We start from the raw sequence: 21972 nt of genomic DNA, 5'->3' as shown, positions 1-21972 counted from the left end.
GGAAAGATAAACAGAAATGATCACATCTTTCAAAAATCATCAGAAATCAACCTGTAAGGATAAACATATCTCCATATTTTTGGGGGGAGAACGGGGGAGGGGGAAGACAGTCGTATGAGACACCAAGTAGTTGTCTGATTAAAGGAGAAGTATAATTACTTTCCCAAGAAATAAAGTAGAAAGATCTTCATGACAGGTCCTATGTAAAATAAAGAAAATAGACAATAGAAGAACATAAAAGATGCTCTGGTTGCCTTCCAAGTTTGCTGTAACCCTTCCTCTTCTGCTGCTGTCCATGGAATTATTAAAGCAGATGCTCAGCATGGCCTCTTTTTATATTTTCCTGTCTTCAGAGAATGTTCAAGTGCAATTAACTTATTTTTCCTCAAATGAAGCCTCCAAGCCACATTCCATTTCCATTAACTAGGGCACCAAAAACTGAAATAAAAACAACAGAATAAATCATAGGTCCAATACTATTTTAAAAATTCTCATCTTTTACCTGGTAAAAAGAAGGAAATTGGAGCAAACCAGCAGTGGCAGTTTTATTTTTGTCTTAATCTCCATGAATCTCCAAAATAACAGAAAACTAATTCAGCTGATTTGGGTTTGCTCTAGTCCCAGGATGCAGCTGGAGCCACTCAATGGCACCTTCCCAGGCACAACTGGGACTGGTGGGGTTTGGCACTCTACTATCCTCTCCTAGCACATTCCGATTAACTATCTTCATGCACCCAGAATTTCTAGTAAATATAATATAGAACATAAAGGCTTACACTTTAAATTCCCTTAAGAATGCTTTTTTTTTTTAATCTTTTTTTTTCCCAGCACAGGCATTTAACCCACACTGGGGAAAAGAAGAGTTATCTGGAGAAAGTAATCCTAATGTTGGTAGGCTGCTAAAACTGAAAGGAAATGAAGTTGTAAAGTAGCACTACACAGAAGGATTAGTTTGGGGATTTCTTTATTCTTTATGTTCTACTGTACATTTAATATTTAGAGAAGATACCCTCTTCTGCATGAAGCAACAGATAATGTAAGCGAAAATAAGAAAAAATGAAGAAAAACTGAAGAAACTGAAGAAAAAAGATGCAGAAAGGGCAATGAAGAACTGGCACCAACATGAATTTGAGCTGCTGAAGGAGAGATGAAAAATAACCTGTGTATTCTAACAAAAACTTAAAGTGTAAGGCTGGCAGGCAATATGATATAAGTGAGAAGCCAAATGAATCTTGTACTGTGGTGCAGTAAGTGTTTTGGCTTAGCCAATTGGATAGATGGAATAAAAACAACGTCCCAAATTCAGCCTTCTTCCTCAACATCACACAAAATGAAGATGCATCTGAATTGCCAATGCCAGCAGGAATAAAGTAGTTATTCAGACTCTTGTCCACCCAGAGGCTGGCCTAACCACCTACTAAGTTATTTCCTTACTAAACACTACACTACTGCTTGTGTTTATTTATACCAGACTCCTACATGTATATGCCATGGCTTTAACATCAGATGGTAAAAATGATGCTCACAAGTCAGCTGACAGTAGGATGTTAGTTAATAATCAGCTGAAAAGCTAAAATAAGCTAAGACAGAAGATAATGAAGTATTATTTTATGGTAGAAATAAAATTCTTTAGAAGAGTTGTGTATAAACACTCACAGGCAGTAATAGAAACTTCAGATTTTTTTTTGCTAGGCACTTGAAACTGTTCTTTCTTACGAACAATGTGGAACTAATGGCTTTCCAAAAATAAACAGCTGCAGTGACCGTGAGTAACAAATACCTCGCTTCTGAGGATGGCAACCCTGAGGATCTTCAGGGTTGCTCCATCTAATTCAGTAATGACCTGCAAGTGCCTTTCGAAGGAGGCATAAAAATCAATACTGAGTCACAGAAACTTTCTGGTACCTTTCCCATTATTGATGAAACTTTTTTTAGAATTTAAGGCAATTTATTACTTTTTCAAACTTTCTTTTTCCTGAAAAGTGCTTACTCCTTTTTTTTTGCAGTCCTATATTTACAGTTGCTAATTGCACTTTATTTCAAGGCGTTCCATATTTCAAAGAGTCTGTGGTGTATACATAGGAAGATCTTCCCTACTAAATATTTTATTGAGGCTTCAGAAAAGCCCATCACTTAAAAGATTACCACACCAGCTCTGCATATTCATCATTCTCAGTCATCAGGGAACCCAGACCTTCTTCCTCTATTGGCAAGGATTAAGCATGCAAATTGATTGGAATTGTTTTCTTAGTGTGGAAACACACCACTACATCTTTCTCACTGAAGTCTCATTGAGCATTAGAATACAGTTGAACACTTTTTCTAAATGGAAACATTTTTCTGATCAGAGCTATTGCATTCAGCACTTTGTTCTGGGTATTATCTTTTTTTACACTTGCCTGCCCTGAAAAGATGAAGAAGAAATGGACATCGTCAGTGGAAAATAAAATCTCATCTTTCAAGCTAAGACTCAGAGGTGGGAGAAGGACAAGAGAAGATAAACCTAATGACCAGAGAGAGTGTTATCCCCACAGACCAAGGAGACAGCTTTCAGTGTATGGATATTTTGGTCAGATGCTGGAACGCACTGCCCAGGAAGGTGGTGTAGTCACCGCCCTGGAGGTGTTCAAGAAGTGTTTGATGTTGTACTGAGGGACATGCTTTAGTGGGGAAATATTGGTGGCAGGTGGATGTTTGGGCTGGATGATCTTGAAGGTCTTTTCAACCTTGGTGATTCTTTGATTTATTAAGATTAAATTGTACTTAAATTACAAATAAAACAGTGATAAACAGTTCCTTTCATTGCATTTCTGTGAAGCTTTTATGCTCAAAAACAACATAGAGTGATAGTTTTGTGGAGTGCAAAGTTGACGTGTCCTATATTCACAGTTAATGAAGACTTAAGATACCTGCCCCAATTTTTATAGTTCACCTTTCAAAAATTTATACAAATTTCAGCTGAAATAGACAAAAGTGCCTTCAGAGCACAGATTATGTTTTGTTCTCCATGCATCCATTTGTGCTACCATAAAAACTAGTATTGAAAACCCACACCAATCTCAAATGAATTTTCCCCTTCTCCCCACACCCAGCACAGTGAGCTTCATGCCAGCTGACCAGAGCAGACACCATCAAAGAGCTGTGTTTGTTTTAAGCTCCAGCTTCCTGCCACACAAACGTGTAGCCATCAATGCTGGATGGAAAGAACTTGTAAACAGCATGGAAAATGTTGATGTATCTGTCCAAATTAAAAGGCAAAATCTTTCTCAGTGGTGTGTAGTGTTAGGATAAGGAGTAGTGGCCAAAAACTTGAACACAGAAAGTTCTGTACCAGCATACAGAAGAATTTCTTTATGGTAAGGATGATGAAGCACTGGAACAGGTTGCCCAGAGAGGTTGTGGACATTCCTCCTATGGAGATATTCAAGATCCGGCTAGACGGCTACCTGTGCAACCTGTCGTAGGGTTCCTGTGACCACTCTCTCCAACCCCCAACCTGCTCTCCATATCCTATCTAAATCACAGAAAAAAACCAAAACAACTGTAGAGCAGCAGCTCTGCCCCTCTAGCTTCCCCTGAGCTACAAGAGACCCAATGGGCGGGCAACTCTTTTCTTCCCCAAACTATACACTCAATGGTCTGTTTTTAATTATTGCCAGAAAATATAGATGTGCTTGGGCACTGTCAAACTCCTACTGAAGAGACCAAGGAGAAAGCATCATATTTTTAAATTTTTCTCAACTTTCAGTTTTGGTAAAGGCAAAAGTAAATGATCTCTTCAGATGTAGTGGCAGTTCAGTCAATGTTTGAATAAGTGCTCAGGTCCCGAAATCTTCTCCACTTGTTCCTGAATATTTAGAGATGCCATCAACAGCCCACTACATAATATTTATACTGAAGGAGCTATGTAAACAGCACTTTGCTGATTTTAACTGATTAATCATGGCTTGGAATAGCAATATTCTCATTAAAAAAAATGCTTCTTCCCAGCAATTAGGTACTGTGTTATTAACTGCTTCTGGGATACTGTACATAAGCACTGCTCATTAGCTTCATCAAGGATCAGAATGAAGGCTATTTTAAAACCAAAATGAATGAGCAACGAATCAAACTCTGGGGCTGAACGCTTCAGCTGGAGCTGATGGGTCATCACAGTCAATACGTAGTATATCTCTGAAGATACAGTATAAATAACCCAAGTACTTAGCCACCTACTCATAATTTGATTTCAGAGCACTTTGTGCATGTCTTGCATACTAATAACAAACCTCTTTATCCACTGGTTCTGCCCATCTACATTAAGAAAAACAAACAGATGATAACTGAGATTATTGTTGTTTTTTTTTTTTTGTCATGTTAAAAGCTGAAATTACCATTTTATTAAAACCCCAAACCTCTTCATCAGTGATCTTTTCATTAAAACCTGGAGCTCTTTTTTTTTTTTTTTTTTTTTTTTTTTTTTTTTTTTCCAGGATTAAAATCCCAAAGGTCTCCTCACTGGTGGCCTTGTTGCTGGCATTTCTATCTCTAGTGTTGGAGGAACCTTATGTTGCAATTGCAGTGTAAGCATTCTCCTACACTGAAGGACACTCAGAGGAGCAGAGCAGAGCACTGGGCTCCATACTGAGGTGTATCCCAGCAGCATCTCAGTACCACACAGCCACATGCTTACTTCCTGCAAGTGGGATGAGGGAGAAAACTGGGATTGAATTATAACTTGTGGGCTGAGATAAAGGCTATTTACCAAGACAGAAGGGAAAAATGGAAACAGAAATGCAAGTATAACAGCATAGATACCTGCAATGCAATGCAATTACACACCACCAGCTGACCAATGCACAGCAATAAATAACAACTGTTGCTGACTGATTCCCACCAGCAATGCAAGGACAGCCTCAGGGGTTTTGTCCATTCCAGGTGGACTCAGCAGAGTGCTCCAGGTGTGGACTGAAGGAAGGATTGGCATGGCAGTCTTAAAAATGCGTTATTTCAGTACCTATTCACTGTGAGTTCAAGTCAACCAAGAGAATTGTGCCTCTGCTGGTTCCTGAGCAATGTGCTGCATGCCAGTGGTGAACAGTGGGGCTGCTCTGAGCCTTCCTCCCTGTCTGTAAAATAAAGGCCATAAGCAAGCATTACACTGCTGCAAGATGCTTTGCCGAGATATGTCAAAAGATTTTCAGGCTCATAGACAAAAAAGTCTATGGATTCTGTGGGACCTGTGGCTCTTTTCATTACCTTCAGTAAATAAACTGGACCACCGTGGAATTATCAGTACTAAATCCTTAATGCTTTTTGTGTGGATGTTGGGAACTCACCGTGTAACAATCAAACTGAAATAGAGAACCAGAAGTGGAGGATACAATTCCTCAAATACACTAAAATGCATTTCCCTTCCTATAATTATGTTTCTATAAAAATAGTATGTATTTGATTGTATGTTTTAATTAACCCTCTCATCCTGAACTCTCTAGATACAGGATGTATCTCCCTTGAAACATTATTTTGTTGTAATTAGTTTTAGTTGTACTGTATGATGTAAGAGCTCAGGTTAGTGCAGAATTAAGAGAAATTGCTTAAATCCAGTGCAGTGATAGCCTCCAGATTCTCATGCAGCTGCACCAATGCTCCTTAGTGTTTTCAATGCGGCTGTCCTGGAATTTTTCATACCCACAGCTGGAAACACAGGTCTAGAGTGTGTGCCAATAGAATTTCAATTCTGACCCAGCGTTCAGGTAGAAAAGTGATAAATACTGGTATTTAGAGAAATTTGCCTTTTTTCGAATCCTATCATTACATATAGCAATTTCATTTATGCTTATTTTTAGAAGCATCTAATATCCAGTTCATAAAAAATACATGTGAAAAGCAGTTCCCTTGCCTCTGCTAATTTGAAAGTCAAACTGACGAACAGGATGAGTTTAGGTGAGTTCATCTTCCTGTCATTCATTTATGGAGCACAAAACAGATTAATTCATTTGATAGAAAAGAAAAAGATAAAAAAGACAGCAGAACACAGTTTTTAAGGAAATTAGTAGAAAATGAACTCAATTTTAATGCATCTCTTCAACGCAGTGTCCACTATCCTTCAGGAGTAAATTCTGCAGTAAGTTGCCATAATTTATGTATGGAAGCTAGAAATTACAAAGATTTTATGTACTTACCCACCTTCAGAATTTGATTTTAGACTAGTCTGTGAATGTCTTATATTCTAACAATAAACCCCCTTATTCACATATTTCTACTGTAGGAAGCACTATGGCATAGGTTCCTATTTCAACAATTCACAAAGGAAAGCAGTGAGAAAGTAATTCCCTTCCAGTGGAATAATCCTGATGCATTCACATCACTCTACAGAGAGAAGAGCAGAAGGCATACAGAAAAGAAGATAAGCTGTAGGAGACCCAACAGACTTTCTGAGAGCTGCTTTCCAAAGCCCAGTTAGACGAGACAAATATGCTGCCAAGCCCAGCAACTCAAATATTCTTGATTTGAAAAATGTAATTATTTTTGTCTACTTCTTGCATTTGAGAGAGAAAAAAAAATCCAGAGTTTAAAAATATATAACTATACCCGCAAGCAACAATTTTAATCCAGAACTCTATAAGCTACTACTATAAACTTGTATTAAAATCATTAGAGGTGACAACAGTGGCAATGCCATTAGAACCGTAGGATCTTAGAACAGTTTGGGTTGGAACAGACCGTAAAGATTATCTAGTCCCAACCTCCATCCCTGGAGGCACTCAAGGCCAGGTTGGATGGAGCCTTGGGCAGCCTGAGCTGGTGGGGGGGCAGCTCTGCTCATGGCAGGTGTTGAGATGGTGTGGACTTTCAGGTTCCTTGTCCCCAAACCATTCTGTGATTCTATGATCCTATGAATCTTTGTCACACAATGTCAAAGGATGCACATGTTGACTAAAATTCTGCAGAGTAGTCTACTGAGCTGTAGACTGAGTCAAAATCTTGTGGAAAAACAAGCATTCTGCAAAATTTCAGTGCACTTGTCCACCACAGTCTTCTCCTACCCTGCCCCCAAAATTCAGATTGTTTTCCAGATTATACACCTTTGACAACCCAGAATCAAGCCAACACAAGCCCTTCCCACTGCCATAGCCTCAAGCAGTATCAGTGAGTAGGAGGGAGGCTCCAGAGCTGCACACCAAGGTCTGAAACCTCAAAGCCAGGTTTTGTGTGTGGAAAAAGAAGGGAAAGCTTCTAACTCCTAACACAGCTAACTCCTGATGTAGAAGCCACAGCTTCACAGGGAGCTTCCTGGGGCTTCTCTCGCTCTTGTTTCTGTTCAGGGGCCTCACGCAAAGGGAGGGGACATACTCCAGTGGAAAAGAAGAGCTCCTGAATGTTACACATCTGTGTTTTGCTTGACAAAATATTGAGAGAAAAACTTGCTTAGAAAATAAAGTTCCTTTTTGCAAGAAAGCTGTAATTCAGAGAATGTTAAGGCAGAACAAGGAGAAAGAAGCAATGGCTTTGAGCAGGATACAGAAGGCACTGGGGAGGGAAGCGAACGTATTCCTGGAAAGCGGTGCAATGAGAGCACCACCTCCCCTCTCCAGACCTAAATGATGTCCAGCTGTTGCTCACCACTGAGAATATTACTTTCCTCCCTCTGAAAGCCATAGTAACACATTTTATTAATCAGGGAGCAGTATGAAGTGGCTAATATCTATTTCTACACAGACATTTCAGCACTGTATTTTTATTTCTCTCATTCCCCCTCCATCAGGAAAGCAGCAGAGAAGGCTATGTTGACTAGCCTTAGGTGATTAATGTAATTTAAGCCCTAGCATTTTCCATTTAAATCCTTTTTGCCAAGGTTTAATTATCAAATCCGGTTGACTTATTTTATATATCAAAATAAATTTTAATTAAAACTTCTGTAGTGTTTTAAATCAGTGCACTTTACAGAAATTACTTGATAAACTTGACAAATACATACAATTACAGCAGTCCGGATTTTTAAATTGCTTTCATTTTGTCAGGACCCTGTAATGGGTTTTCAAATGTCACCTGGGTGGAGGTGACATGATGTGAGAAGGGCTGGGTGGGAGTCGTCTGGCTGTTGTGCTGACTGAAGGCTCATTCTTTGACTAAACTGCTTGTATCTACAAAACAGTCTGTGAATGAAGGAAAGAAGATGGTTGGGTGGGATCCAGAATGCCCAGTTATCAGACAGTTGAGCTGCAGGCTGCTGGTAGAAGGACCCGCATCCTTGGAGGTTGGTTTTCCTCTGACTGGTGGTAAGGTTGGGAACTCTTTCAATATCCAGAAAACAGGTAGCTACCAAAGCACAGAGAGTTGTGTCGGTGGGCACCCTGAGACCAAAATAAGTGGTGAAGATTCAATTGGCATCAAGAAATGGCTTCTGTGCATAGGGGAAATAGAGAAAGACTTTTCTGCCCCTGAATAACTAACTGTGTGAATATACTAAGGGCTTCTATTTGTCATACTGTCAAGTAAGCACTAGTAATTATATATGAATTGAGCTTTCCTGAGAAATTAATGCAGTCAGCCTGTCTTGTTTATAATTTTAAACAGGTGCTACATGCTTCATTTCCGCAGTGGCAAAATGTTATTAAGAAAGCCAAAACAATTCTCTGCTCCTTTGTTCAGAAAATGCAGTTTATGCTTTAAATTTCTCGCCAGTCTAAAGTTTCAAATTCCATTTGAATTCATAACCAGGCAAACATTTTTCATCCAGCCACTGTTCATAAACTGCCCAATAATTCAGTATTTTCTCTCGTCACTTGTGGCGTTAATTGCTGTCCACGTAGGCAGTGCTGGCAAACGACAGAAATGTCAAGAAAGCAAAACAAATTTATGTTTGTTGAAAATGAGCGTAATAAATACCGCATTTGTGTAAATGGATCCTGAGGACAAAACATACCTTAAATAGATAGTAAGAGTAACACGCATGGCCATAACTCAGCAATGAACAGAGACACCTACAGCTACACCAGGTTACTCAGAGCCCCTTCCAGCCTGGCCTTGAATGTCTCCAGGGACGGGGCATCCACTGCCTCTCTGGGCAATCTGTTACTGTGTCTCACTACCCCCATTGTAAAAAAAACCCAACAACTTATTTCTTATATCCAGTCACAATCTCTCCTCTTTTTGTTTGAAACATTTCCCCTTGTCCTATCACAACAGACCCTGCTAAAAGAGTCCATCCCCTTCTTTCCTGTAGCTCCCATTTAGATACTGAAAGGCCATTCTCAGGTCACCTCGCAGACTTCTCTTCTCCAGGCTGAACAGCCCCAGTTCTCTCAGCCTGTCCTCATAGATCAATGATCCCTTGGATCATTTTTGTGGCCCTCCTCTGGATGCACTCCAACAGGTCCATGTCCCTCCTGTACTGAGGACTCCACATCAGTACTCCAGGTGAGGTCTCAGCAGTGCAGAGCAGAGGGACAGGATCTCTTCTTACAGGTTGCATGCATCCAAATAAAGTGATACAACCATTTGAAGGCTTTTTATTTAACCCTTGCCATTAATTCCTTTCTGATAATCTTTAGATGTTTGTCTTCACTGAGGAGGTATTACTTTAAATAATCTTTATTTATTCTACAGTGTTTAAATTAGAAGTACTCTCTGATCTGGCCTGAGCAAGAAGCTATTGAAAGTGTTCTGCTAACAGTCTGGTTTCAAGCCCAAGATGCCAAGGCTGTGTCTGTAAATGCAGAATTTCTTAATGTGCAGAAATAAGATAGCAGTAAAGCAATTTTGCTGTAGTAATAGAGAGATTTCAGATCAGTGCCCATCTAAAATATCCATGTTGCCAATAAAAGCACAGCATTGCCACTACCTGGTGTGTGGGACTGCTAGGATACCATCCAAGCAAAGCATCCTTACCTCTGTGGGTAGCAGAGCTGTGCTGCCAAAGGGCCGCAGCGTGGGCCTGCCTTCAGCACTGGAGTTGGAACAGAGAAGGAATGTATACAAACTCAACTATGCTGTGTATCATACATAAGTATTTTTTTTCTCCTCCTGATGCTCATTTCCTGGCCAGGGACCAGAAACAGTATTCTACTATTGTCATGGTGTAAACCAGACCCATAGAAAATCCTACAAGATGCTATCCTGAATCCCAACAGACATCCAGTAACATGGACTTCAGTGCAACTCTTCATCATATCACCCCTCTGCACAGTGCATCTTTTGGACTGTAGCAATGGGCTATGGCTGCCTGTCAAGATGTAAGACGAGGAACACCTCTGCAAAGGCAGATAAGGAGTACAGGCGCTGCAGAATGACCCAACAACATTAGTAGCCTTCCGGGTGGATGTAAAATGCCTTCATTTTTGCCAGGGCTAGAGAAGAGAGAAGGTAATAATGAAAGGCTGTGAAAAAAAAAAAAAAAAAAGGTGTTTGCCACTGTTCCAGCGGGAGGTGCGTGAGGGAAATCAAACAGAACCTGCAGGATCCAGAGACAGATGAAATTCAAGGAAAAGCAGGCAGCAGGGAAATCTGAAAAGTGAATCAAGGGCTTCTCTTTTAGCTTTTTATTTTTCATAGTACTTAGTTTTAAGTTTCTGGCGTGTTTCAGTGTTTAAAAAGCTGTTTTCAGAATAAAAGACAGGAGACACAGGGAAGAAAGGGGGAGAGGTATCTCTGAGACTCCTGTGAAGAAGTTGTTGCTCAATGTAATTGCCAATGAGCCTTCAGAAAAGTGTTGTGTGGAGAGAGAAAAACCAAGGGGAAGCATCATCATGAAGAGAATTTGTGCTTCACATACTGGAAACCTGTAACTTCCCTAAAAAAGTTAAAAAAAAAGAGGCATGGGTCTCAGTTACATTCATTTTCCTCTCTAGGGAACATCAGTTCATTCCAAGGTCAAGGTGATGTCTGAGATAAGGACACAAGATATGGTTTAGTCGCTTAGTGGTTAGTAATGGTGATAGGAGAACGGTTGGACTAGATGATCTTGTAGGTTTGTTCCAACCTTGTGATTCTATGATTCTATACGAAGATGCCACAAAGAAAAAAATGACCTAGTTCTAACAGCTCTGCTGTGCAGTTGGACTGTTAGGTCCATGTAGTGCTGGAACTTTGTGACCTTGGTGTGAAAAATGCATAATGTTAATAGTCTCAGGGTGACTCCTGCACAGAAGAATTGCCACTCCTTATGTTTTTTTGTTTCTTTATTATGAAAGAGTTCACCGTCTTTCTTCATATGTGTTTAGTGCTACATACTTGCTGCAAGCTAGTTTGGTGTTACGATATGCAGCTTGTAAATGAGTTGCTCTTACGCTGATCTTACTGCTGTTTCTATTGTAAGGTAATATGGCTGTGACTCATGCCTTTGCATAAATATTTAAATGATGGTTTCAACATTTTCATTTTGAGGACACTGTGCCAAATATTGCAGTGATAGCTTCAAAACATGCCACTTTGAAAGGCAAGGAAGAATGTTTTTTTTTTCTTTTACATGAAGCTGTAACAGAATCCTTCAAGATTTTCAGATTACAAGGGCATTCTGTAGGGCAGCATCACCCCACTGTTACGACCTTCAGCTGTCCTGTTGCTTGCTGAAGTGATCACTGTTGCATTACACTGGGATCTGGCCTGCTGAAATTCTTGTGTTTCTTCTGCCTTTCGTAACAGCTTGTCACATGCACCAAATAATAAGGCCATACTGGGTATTCCAATACAAAGAGTGCCTCATCTACGCATCAGTTGAGATGTTTCACACACTCATTAATAAACAGATAACACATTTCGGGATTAACAAACGAGATCTTTCAGCGCTATCATAACATGTTTCATCTAATGAATTGATGTATTTAATATGGAGATTCTTTTAATTAATGTAATTGAATATTTAGTAGCATGACACTTCTCATGCTGTGTACTTCCGTTTGTTGGCCAGTGTCAGCAGGAAAACAAAAAGAACAGCAACCATTGAAAAATGATCACATGAGCTGAAATCCAAACCAAACGTGGAGCAGAGAGCAATGGAATAGTCATCATGTTGCATGTGCAGTGGTTTGAACCTCCTTGAAGATACCAGAACACAAACAAGAGTACAAGCCTATTTCCTGCGGGGAGTGTCCTATGGAGGCTTAATAATATGTCTTTAGTTTGACAGAGATACAATGATAGTTATTTAGAGGACAATATTAGAGCTATCATCTCATATTTTCCTTCATGAGAAGGGAGAGGTTCTTGCACGTTCCAAACATGTCACTAATCATCTCTTTTCCCTTTCTTCATTAAAGTAAAACCAAAAATATTGTAGAGCAACTGATACTTCCAGTATTTGTGGTGTGAAAGCATTACAAGCTTTTCTTCTTGCGAAAGTTTTTTTTTCTTCAGAATTGACAAATGAAGAATCAGTGATTCCCCTGAAGAATCAATGCTCTTACAAACCTGTCCGCAGTTTGGTCAATGACCTTCTTGGAATCTTCCACAGAGCGTGCCCTGTTCTGATTTTTCTGAAAATGCAGTCTGCTACTGAAATAGAGGACAGGCAGATGAAGAGGAATGTTGTAGATCAGTTTGGGATGCTGCTACATTTTTGTGGAGCAGTGAGATAAGTGGGTGCTGCTTACTGCTGAACAGTGTTGGAAGTATGACACAAAGCTAGGAGTAGGGAGGCCACTTCCAAGAGCTGCCATAAAGGCAGACAAGCAGCGCTGGCATGTCCATTTATAGAAACAGTTGTCCACTGAAGAGTTATTTTAGATTCCAGTTATAAGCAGATAGAAATTGAAGCCATATTTTTGTAGTTTTTCAAGTGACCTTCCTTTAAGTGGGGCAGTATACTCAGCTTTAGTATTTATGGAAGAAAGTGAGATTAATACTGAAACATCATGCAGATTATGTGCGTGTGCCTTAATATTTGTGTCACACATCTTCTCAGTTTTAAGTGGATCCTATTTTTGGACATGCATTAATATACAGAAGGCATCTCTGTATCATTCTTGTATTCTGCCAATGGCAGTCTACAAGTCTTGAGCCCTCCTGTATCAAACAGCACGCTTTATGTCAGATTTTCAATAACCTCTCCACCTACAAGGCAACATATGCAAGAAAGATGGATAGGTCTGATGTAGTCAGAACATTTAGAAAAAAAAAAAAAAAAGGAGCTGAAGCAAAATCCTCAAAAGATCCTGAAGTTGTTTGTGAAGTAGTATAGGAAATGTGGGTGCTGTTGAGCACACTGACTCATCCATCCTGTTGCCAAAACAAAAAGTTGACAACTCCTTTAGAGCAGGGAGGGAAAAGCACTAGACAGCGACAACCAATCACCAAAGTCATCCTCTCTGCAAGCTCTTTTCTAGTTGCACAAGGACCAAGAAGTTTATCAGGCAATCATCATGCTGCTTGCTCTTCAGTTCTCAGAGCACTTCATCCCCACAGAACCCCACAGTAATGATGCAGCACATGCTCCTAACCAAATTGATTGGGCTTTCATGGACAGTCAGGTAGGAAACTCCCAGCTCAGCAGTCTACGGATTTCAACTAAAACACAAAAATAAATGGCATCCAAATTGATGTCTAGCCATAATAAAAGTGTAAGGAACACATATTTTTAGCTTTTGACAACCACAATTTTCCTATTGTGTCTTTAGAAGTGAGTTATCCCATACTTGCCCTTTGGACTGCTTTGAACCATCTGTTGGTACTACTCCATGTGAAAAACTTAGTAATAGGATAGAGTGATTTGGAATGTGAGAAATATTCCCTCTACTTAAACTTTCACTAGTAACTGCTTAGAAACTTAGCTCTCAAAATTAAAACACAGAATAATAAGCCCAAGAAATAGGGCAGATTCTTCCAAAGCAAAATATAGATAGGATAACAGAGTTTGCTTGTTGCAAACATAGTTTGCTGGTTGAATAATGCAATAGTTGGTTGAATAACACTGAAATGCAACAGAGGGTGAATACCAATTCATACAAAACGATCTAGTTATGTACAAAATAGCATTTCTACTACCCTGATCTTTAACGTCAGCTGGCTCAAGTCATCAGCATACAGTGGAGACAAAATTGTGACCTAATCGCAGACTCAAAAAGCAGCTGAGACTGAAAGCATCTCTGGAGCTCATCAGGTCCAACCCCTGCTCAGGGCTATGTTCAGTCAGTATTTGAAGATCTCTGACGATGGAGATTCTACAGCTTCTCCAGGCAACCTGCTTCAGTGTGTGTCCAGTCAAAGTGTATCCTTACATTTAAACAGGATTTCCAGTGTAAGACTCAGTTTTCCTGATAGGAGTCCTAATGGCTTTGTTGCCACTGAGCATCACTGGGAAAGTCTGGCTCTGTTGTCTTTTCTCCCTGCATCACGCATTTATGTCTCAGCCCTCTCCAAACTGAGCAGCCCCAGACCTTTCAGTTTCTCCCTGTATGACAGATGCTTCAATGCTTTAGTCATCTTTGTGGCATCTCAGAAGACCAGCTCCACCATGTCTATGTGTCTCTCACACGAGGGATCCAAACATTGGATTCAGCACACCACATTTAACCCAGTGCTGGGGAAAGGATCACCTCCCTCTACTGATGTGACAGTCTGCTTGATGCAGCTCCAACTGCTGTTGGCCATCTTTGTTGAATTTGCTGCCTCATGCTCAACTTGGGTCCACTGCCCACTCTGCTGCCAACAACTTGGTGTCTTCCAGGGCCCTTTTGGCAAACCTGCTTCCCAACTGGCTGGTCCTCAACAGCCTGAGCTGTTGCTTGGGATTATTTCTTCCAAGGTGCAGGACTTCACACTTCACCTTGATGAACTTTCTGGTTTTCCTGTCAGACAATTATTTCTCCAGCCTGTCAGGGAAAACCATTTCAGCTGTGTTCCTGTGTCATTTCTGAGCTCTGAAGGGTCACAACCTATTTGCCTGCCCTCATCTCTAGCACTGATACACATTACTTTCATAAATGGCAGTCAAGTAATAATAACTAGAAAAAAAAAAACAAAACAAAACAACACACTGTATTAGTTTTTATTGAAAAGATGCACATTAAAAGTGTCATCACTAACTACACTAATGATGTTCTCATATCTTAATACCAGTGAATGAATCACAAAATTTGATTATGCTATTGCTGAGTGCAGCTAATAGCAAAACTGCAATTTTGCCATGTGAAAGAAAGACCAGAACCTCATGAGCAGATATGGTCTGATAATCAATAACACATTGCCCAAGGCTTCTGTGCTGATACGGTAGTTAAAGGATTCTTGTGTTTGTTTCTGACTCATACAACTGATGTTGACACATGGACACTATGTAAAGACTATGGATGAAGGGCATATCCTTGGCATAATTAAGCACCAGCAGATGTGTAGGATACAACTGGGAGCTACAGAGACAGAAACAAGAATCTGGCAGGCATGCTCCATAAATGCTCCCTTCACATACATGCATTCCTTCACACTTCTTTCTTAAGAGAAATGCTGCACGATTTGAGATAGCGTAGCCAGCAGTGGTTTCTAAATCATGAACACCCTTCCACTCTAGCTAATAGTGGATTTATTTGTAGCAGTCACCAGAGAAAACTATTAGATGATGGGCCGTTTGGCCTAGTGGTCATTGATGTTGTTTGAGACCACTGGTGCCTGTGTCAGGTCTGTGCTCCTTTTTGCTGTTCTCCTTGCATCCTCTTGCTTTTCCCTGAACTGCGAGTCAGTCCTAATTCAACCCTTGACACTGAATAGACTGCTGAAAGCAGAATGTACTAAAAGATGTGTCCTAACTGTATGTTTGAGTAAACTAAGGCATGTGCCTGTGATACTGAAAGAGGGGCTTTCTTTAATATGCCTCAGCATATAGTAGTGTCTTACGCAATAAACATTAGTGAAAATGTTTCTTAAAGATAACGTGCAAGAATAAACTGACAGTTCAGAACAATTTATTTATGGTATTTTAATACCAAGTAAATGCATTTCTCAAGTAAGAATTTATAAATCTGGCAATTTATAGAAAAAAATAAATCACAGCTTCACAAAAAGCTAACTTTCAACAGTTTGCTCCCCAAACCCCCAACACACAATTTACAATATAATTCAACTGTAGGTAGAAAGTTAACAGCGGTGTGAAATTCTTAAAAAATATTTGCAACAGCAATTGAAAATAAAATTATGATATTTACTCAGTGAAAAAGTAATAGGAATTATGTTTCCCAGTAAAGGATACATCAGAAAAGCAGCAAAAAATCCTCCTTCTACTTATTATGTGCCATCTTTCTCCCTGCCAGAGACATCACTGGCAAAGGCAATACTTCAGTATTAATCATTGCCACGTTCAGTGTTTTTGGCAAGAAGTCATACTCAGAAGTCCAGTGTTTGAAACGTGTTTTGTCCTCACCCTGTGTGCTCCAAAGGTTGCTTTTATTCCTGTTCTTTGGTGCAAGACCGAATCAGTGACAGCTCAGAGAAAGGTAAGTATAACGACTTTCCTATGGATTCATGTCCACTCTCCACTCTTTCTTCACCTCCCCAGCACAAACTGGAAAACCCAGAAGTTTCAGTTTCTACACCTCACATTTGAGTACTTACAAAAGATGAGGGATTTCAATGTTGGTATTTTATTTTCACCTGTGCACAAAAACCCAATGCAACCAGAGGAGGAAAAATGTTCCTCCTCTAACTGAATTAAAAATCACATTTTCAAAGGTCATTGCACTTGATAACAAAAAGGCAATTAATATGCATTTGATATTAAATATATTGTACAGACCTAAAATTCTGTGCAATCCATTGCTTCAGACACACACATACTTAACATTTTTTTTTAAAGCTAAGCTCCTAGTTGTAATTTACTGAAGAAAAACTTTTTAAAGAGCATTTTTTCAAAGACAAAAATTCCTAAGAACACATACACACACACTTATACACTCCCTTTAACTCCTAGTGCATTGAAACAGATCTCTGTTTTGAAATTCTCCACGTTGTTCCCACATTGAACTTTGCTCTCATTCTAAACCAATCCAGTTGACACTACACAAGAACGCTTTTTCTCTGGCCTATCCAGTAAGGCTGGCATTTATCATGCTGTTGGTACAGACATGAAAGCTGAAGATTATTGCCTCACTCCTTTACCTGAGGAGGATTTAAAGTTTTCCAAGTGGACGCAACTCATTTTTCGCTCCTGCTGCCTGCAAACTCCAAAGGCCAGTTTCAGGTGCCAAGTGTTTTCTATCCCAAAGCCAGGGTTTTGGGTTGTCTCTGCAAATTTTGTGACAATTTGCTGTTAAAACCACAGACATGGAATATGAGAGGGAGATATTGGTCCCTGAGATATACTAAATGAGAACAACAACTAATCACTGATATTTAATTTGGAGTGGACCCTCTTTAAGGAAAACTACGTTAGCTTCAACTTTCAAAAGTTTAACAAATAATCACTAAAAATACCCTTAAATTGGACAACAGAATATATACAGTATTGGTCAAGAAAAGCATATTGTACAGAGTAGTTTTAAGAGTTATCAGTTACTGAGAACTAAAGATCTGTCCTGTGAATAGCGTGCTGTATTTCAGATTTGTCTTTCAGGCAAATGTTTGTCTTTCAGATCAAACACAAAAGGCTGAGAACAAGAAGCATGACCTTAACCAAAACATCTACTTACTCCTACTTCTTTAAATGTACAGTTGCAGGACTTAGTGTCTTAAACACTTATAATAGGCAACTTGACTACAATTCCCAGAAGCCAAACCAAACTTTCAAACTTTCTGATTGATCAATTCAATAGTGCTCTGTTTGTCATATCAGTAAGCTTTTCATTGCCAAACCAGTGGCAATGTTTCTTGTTGTCAATACATTTTGAGCTAGTGTTCGAAGAACTTCTACCGTTGAGGGTGTTTCAGAACAGAGGCAACTAAAACAAAACATCTTTGGCAACCACAGATAGATGATAGATAATTCACAGCAGCTGGAAGAACAGTAAGACCTTTACAAAGTCCTATAGTGCACCATTCACTTTTTGCAGTTTGTTGTATAAAGTACCAAAACTCTGAAAATTTTAGCTAAACATTTGAAATATTACCTATGAAGTTGCAGGGTTTTTTATACCAACTTTCTCAAACAATGCTAGGGCTTGTGAAATTTGAAAGGGTGATATGAGATAGTCCACACAAAGGCCTCCAGTGCAGTTGGAGTTGATTGGGAAGGGAGCAGAGAAGTGATGGGCTAAAGACTTAAGTTTCAATGTACCACTTAGAGGTTGCTCAAGGACTGACAACAGATATATTCATGAATGAATTTAGTCACATAAGTAGTATCATCACACTGGTAGTGGAATCTCTTCAGACAAGGAAACAAAATGAAACAAACAAATAAACAATTCAGCTGCATCCAGAGAGTCCATTAAGCAGTCTCATTTATCTGTACCTTAAATAAGAAAGAACATCCATTAGTAACATAGAAATTAGTAATATTACAATACTCTGAATTGTTTTTAACACACTATAACACAGCTGAGCTATAGGAAGAACTCAGTATAGCCATCTTTTGTTTTCAATTAAGTCAATTATAAATTGAATTCTGCAAATATAAGCTAGCTCTTTGTGTGTATGAGAGGAAAAAAACACTAATAAAGACGGGTAAACTTTTAACAAGTAGAAGAATCAAAATATACTACGTTTATTTTTTTCTGAAAATGAGTTTAACTTTCAGAAATGTGGGAAATATTGCAACTAACTTGTATAACTTCATTGTGATGCCTGTATGTAAATTAGTACACAATGCAGCAGTAGCTATCACAACTCAAGAAAAATAATTCTTAAAAAAACAAATCAACAACAAAGGAATGTTTAAGCAGCAAAAATATGGTAGTACTTTCAGCATTTGGCGAGAATAAGAACTTTATAATCCAGATGTAGCATAAGATGCCACTCACAGCCAATCTTTTGGTTTTAGACCTCATTTGAGATATGCCCACTTAAAAGCATACAAATGCTTTTCTTTGAGTCTAACAAAAATTGTCACTTTCAGGTAACCTTCACCTCTCACAAAACAAATCAAAACAAAACAAAACAGAACAAATACAACAACAAAAAACCAGCTATAGCATATGCTGAAATCTCTCAGGTGTTCAGATCCAACACAAGAGAATCTTAAGGACCCCAGGTGCTGCATACAACTTGCTTTAGTAGTTAAATGAAGCAATATATTGTCCCCTTCTGTACTGGGGGAAAAGAATGAAGGTTATAAAATAAAGCGCAATAATTGACCCAATTTTTATGAAATTATGAAATGCAGTATTGTTCTTCATATTCAGCCATCAAGTGCTGTGTGAAAAAGCAGTTAGTTTAGGAGATCTCTAAACAGTTTTTTGCCACGTTAGTGTTCTCTATTCTGCCACAGCAGATTTCTGCTTCACATTTCAGCAGCTGTAAAAGCATGGCTCTGACCTACAGAGGCATGTTCAACAACAGCACTATTGCCATGCAAGACTTACTGCTGTTTCAGCACATGAAGGATGAATTCAATCCTCAGTAGATTCAATCCTCAAACTTATTATACTGATGACTGTGTTGCAGTTCTATTGTTTTGTTAAGAGATAAAATGTAACAAGTTAATTAATGGAGTCACAGTACTGAAGTTAGAAGGAAATTCTGGTCAGCTAGTTCTGGCATTTAAAAGCAAAAAGGTATTTACCATAGAAAATGTCTCAGGGGGACGCAGCCTTGCTTCAGTCAGCAACACAAACGTAAGGTACCACGTTCTACCCTAACTACAAAGCTGAGCAAAACTACTACTTGTAGGTATCATCACTAATGCTGTTCCTATTTAGATAGTGCCATTTTTTGGAAAAAAAACCACAAGAGCTGGAAATTTCTTGCAACTTCTCCTGTCTCAAGCTTACCATGTGAAAATAAAACAAAATACTCAGTAGATACTGTTTGAAAACAAGGGTAAAAAAGGTTATGAAGGCCACTATTTGATGAGATGTTTTCCACTTGTGGGTCTGAAAGGCACAGACAAGCTTAGGGAGAAGAAAAAATCTGCTTCTTTGAGATCCCACAGTGTAAGTTTAGATACATATGCAGATTACTGATTAGTTGATTTTAAAAAGCAGTAAATCAAGAATTTCAGTTGCCTATTTGCCCATTTAATATTGATCTTCATATTAATTCAAGCATCCCCATGTCAATTCTAGGATCCTCACCTAGAATTAATGCTCAAGTTGCTTAGTTCAGCTTGTTAAAAATTTACCCACTTATCACAGTTGGTTTTATGTTATATTTCATAATCAAGACTGTTCTCATTCACAAGATACATTCCACACTAGTAAATCAATGTCAAACCATTTATTCAGTTTGATTTTTACTTAGCATTGTTTAGTTTTATTTTAGTTCTCCTATGAGCTCAGACAGTCTCTTCCATGCAAGGTAAATTACAACTGAGTGACTAAATCAGGCTGAGTTGAGTAGAAACGGAGACAAACACATCATAACATCAGCATGCTAGAGTCCTCAACAGCCTGTTTAATAAATATCCCATCTCCCCAGAAAACAAAATAAAGAAAACTAAATAACCACCCCCTAAACAAACACCTAGAACCAGTGGTTGTACTGTAAAATATTTTCCTTGAAAAGACATTCTGAAACAGAACAACAAAGAACAAATGACATCACCATATAAACTTCTTTCTCTTACCAAATGAGTATCTTAATGCAGTATTTCATTTCTGGCATAAGTACCATCATCCATATTAAGAACTTTCTTTTAAGTAAGTATATTAATAGGTTGAAGATGCATCTTCATTGCATATGCACACACAGTCCCTCTACACAGTTTTTGTAGGTTTCAACCCCACTTTACTGGGGTTTCTTCTCTTCATACCTAATCAATTCATTTATCCACCAGAGTAAAGCACTAAAAGAACATTCTAAAGATTAAGTAGATGAAGGTTTCTAACCATGCAATAATTCCAAGGACAGCAGAACAACAAAGGGTTACATGAAGATAGGTTCCAAGAATAGAAGTCTTCCCTTTACTTGGACCAGAGCCTCAGAATAATTAAAAAGGTTATGAGAAGAAATGCAAGACAAAGGATGGAACCTACTTCTAACTGCAGTGCATGCTGCAATGCAGATAATACAAAATTCTGCTAGGTTGCTCCAAACTATATCCTTTTTATAAACTGTATACAGTCTGCATAGCTAAACAAAGGGAAGTGATAGCATTAGGATTAAAATGCATCCAACAACTATGAATTCCATGGCACATAAAGACGAATTCAAGATGGCATTCACTTTGTTCCCTTAGGCACTATATGACTAATTAACACCCTTAAACATTTGTGTGCATGAACAACAAAAAAGCATCAGTCATTTCTGCTGAAAATAAACAGTGGGGAAAAAAAAAAAAGCCCAAAAAACCAAAACCCAACACTTAAACTAGTGTAGATAGCTTTTTAAGTGATCTAGTTCAAATAGTAACTAACCTGAGACGAACTTTGCTCCGATTAACATTATCATGCTACTCATAATAAAAAAACCCAAAGGCAGACTACAGAAGATACTAGTGTCACCTGATGTCATCCAGAGGAAGGTGTTTCCAGTCAAGCAAATCAAAAGAGAAATATATATATAAATTGCAATATATGTGTTAAAAAATCATATGAACAGCAAAAAGTAACAATAGCAGTGACATTTGTAGAAAAATTTTAAAAGTTCATGCATAACCCCCCACAATAACTCAAAACAGGCTCTCAACAGGAGGTAAAATCCAAATTCCACCAACAGAACTATCTAGGTTGAGCCCATTTCCAGTATTATTCAATCTTACATGCTCCTAGCAGGCAGAAAACAAAGATCTAAGAAAAATGACTCTTTTTGCCCCAGTGTTGACACAAATAATGACTGAGGTTACGTGCTCATAAACATAATCCTTTTCTAATTAGCTGAAGAACTAATTTAATTTTCTGCTAGGCAGATTTTCTAAACTTCAAAAGAAAATAAAGATATATAGGTAAGATACATATCGAGCACTTGAGACTTTGG

The 21972-nt window shown here is 38.7% G+C and overlaps 1 protein-coding gene across 6 annotated transcripts in view; it reads right to left on the bottom strand.

Annotated features, from left to right (window-relative positions):
* Positions 1-15855: 15855 nt before the first annotated feature.
* Positions 15856-21972, bottom strand: part of GK (glycerol kinase) — a 38132-nt gene continuing 32015 nt past the window's right edge. For 2 of the 6 annotated variants that reach the window (XM_042867197.1, XM_042867198.1), the window contains 3 exons: positions 21414-21500; positions 19422-19505; positions 15856-18352 (listed from right to left, as the gene is read on the bottom strand). In XM_042867197.1, coding sequence (XP_042723131.1) covers positions 19465-19505; positions 21414-21500 — 128 coding nt within the window. In that variant the 3' untranslated portion in view covers positions 15856-18352; positions 19422-19464. Of the gene's footprint in view, positions 18353-19421; positions 19506-21408; positions 21501-21972 lie in introns of those variants that run through there. The other 4 variants (XM_042867199.1, XM_042867201.1, XM_042867203.1 and 1 more) reach the window with 4 other exon arrangements.

Source organism: Lagopus leucura, unplaced genomic scaffold, assembly GCF_019238085.1.
Source record: "Lagopus leucura isolate 7727_CA_CO unplaced genomic scaffold, USGS_WTPT01 Super-Scaffold_100001, whole genome shotgun sequence".
Lineage (NCBI taxonomy): Eukaryota > Metazoa > Chordata > Aves > Galliformes > Phasianidae > Lagopus > Lagopus leucura.
Note: the sequence above shows the minus strand (reverse complement) of the source record. Positions and strands in the feature narration are given on the sequence as shown.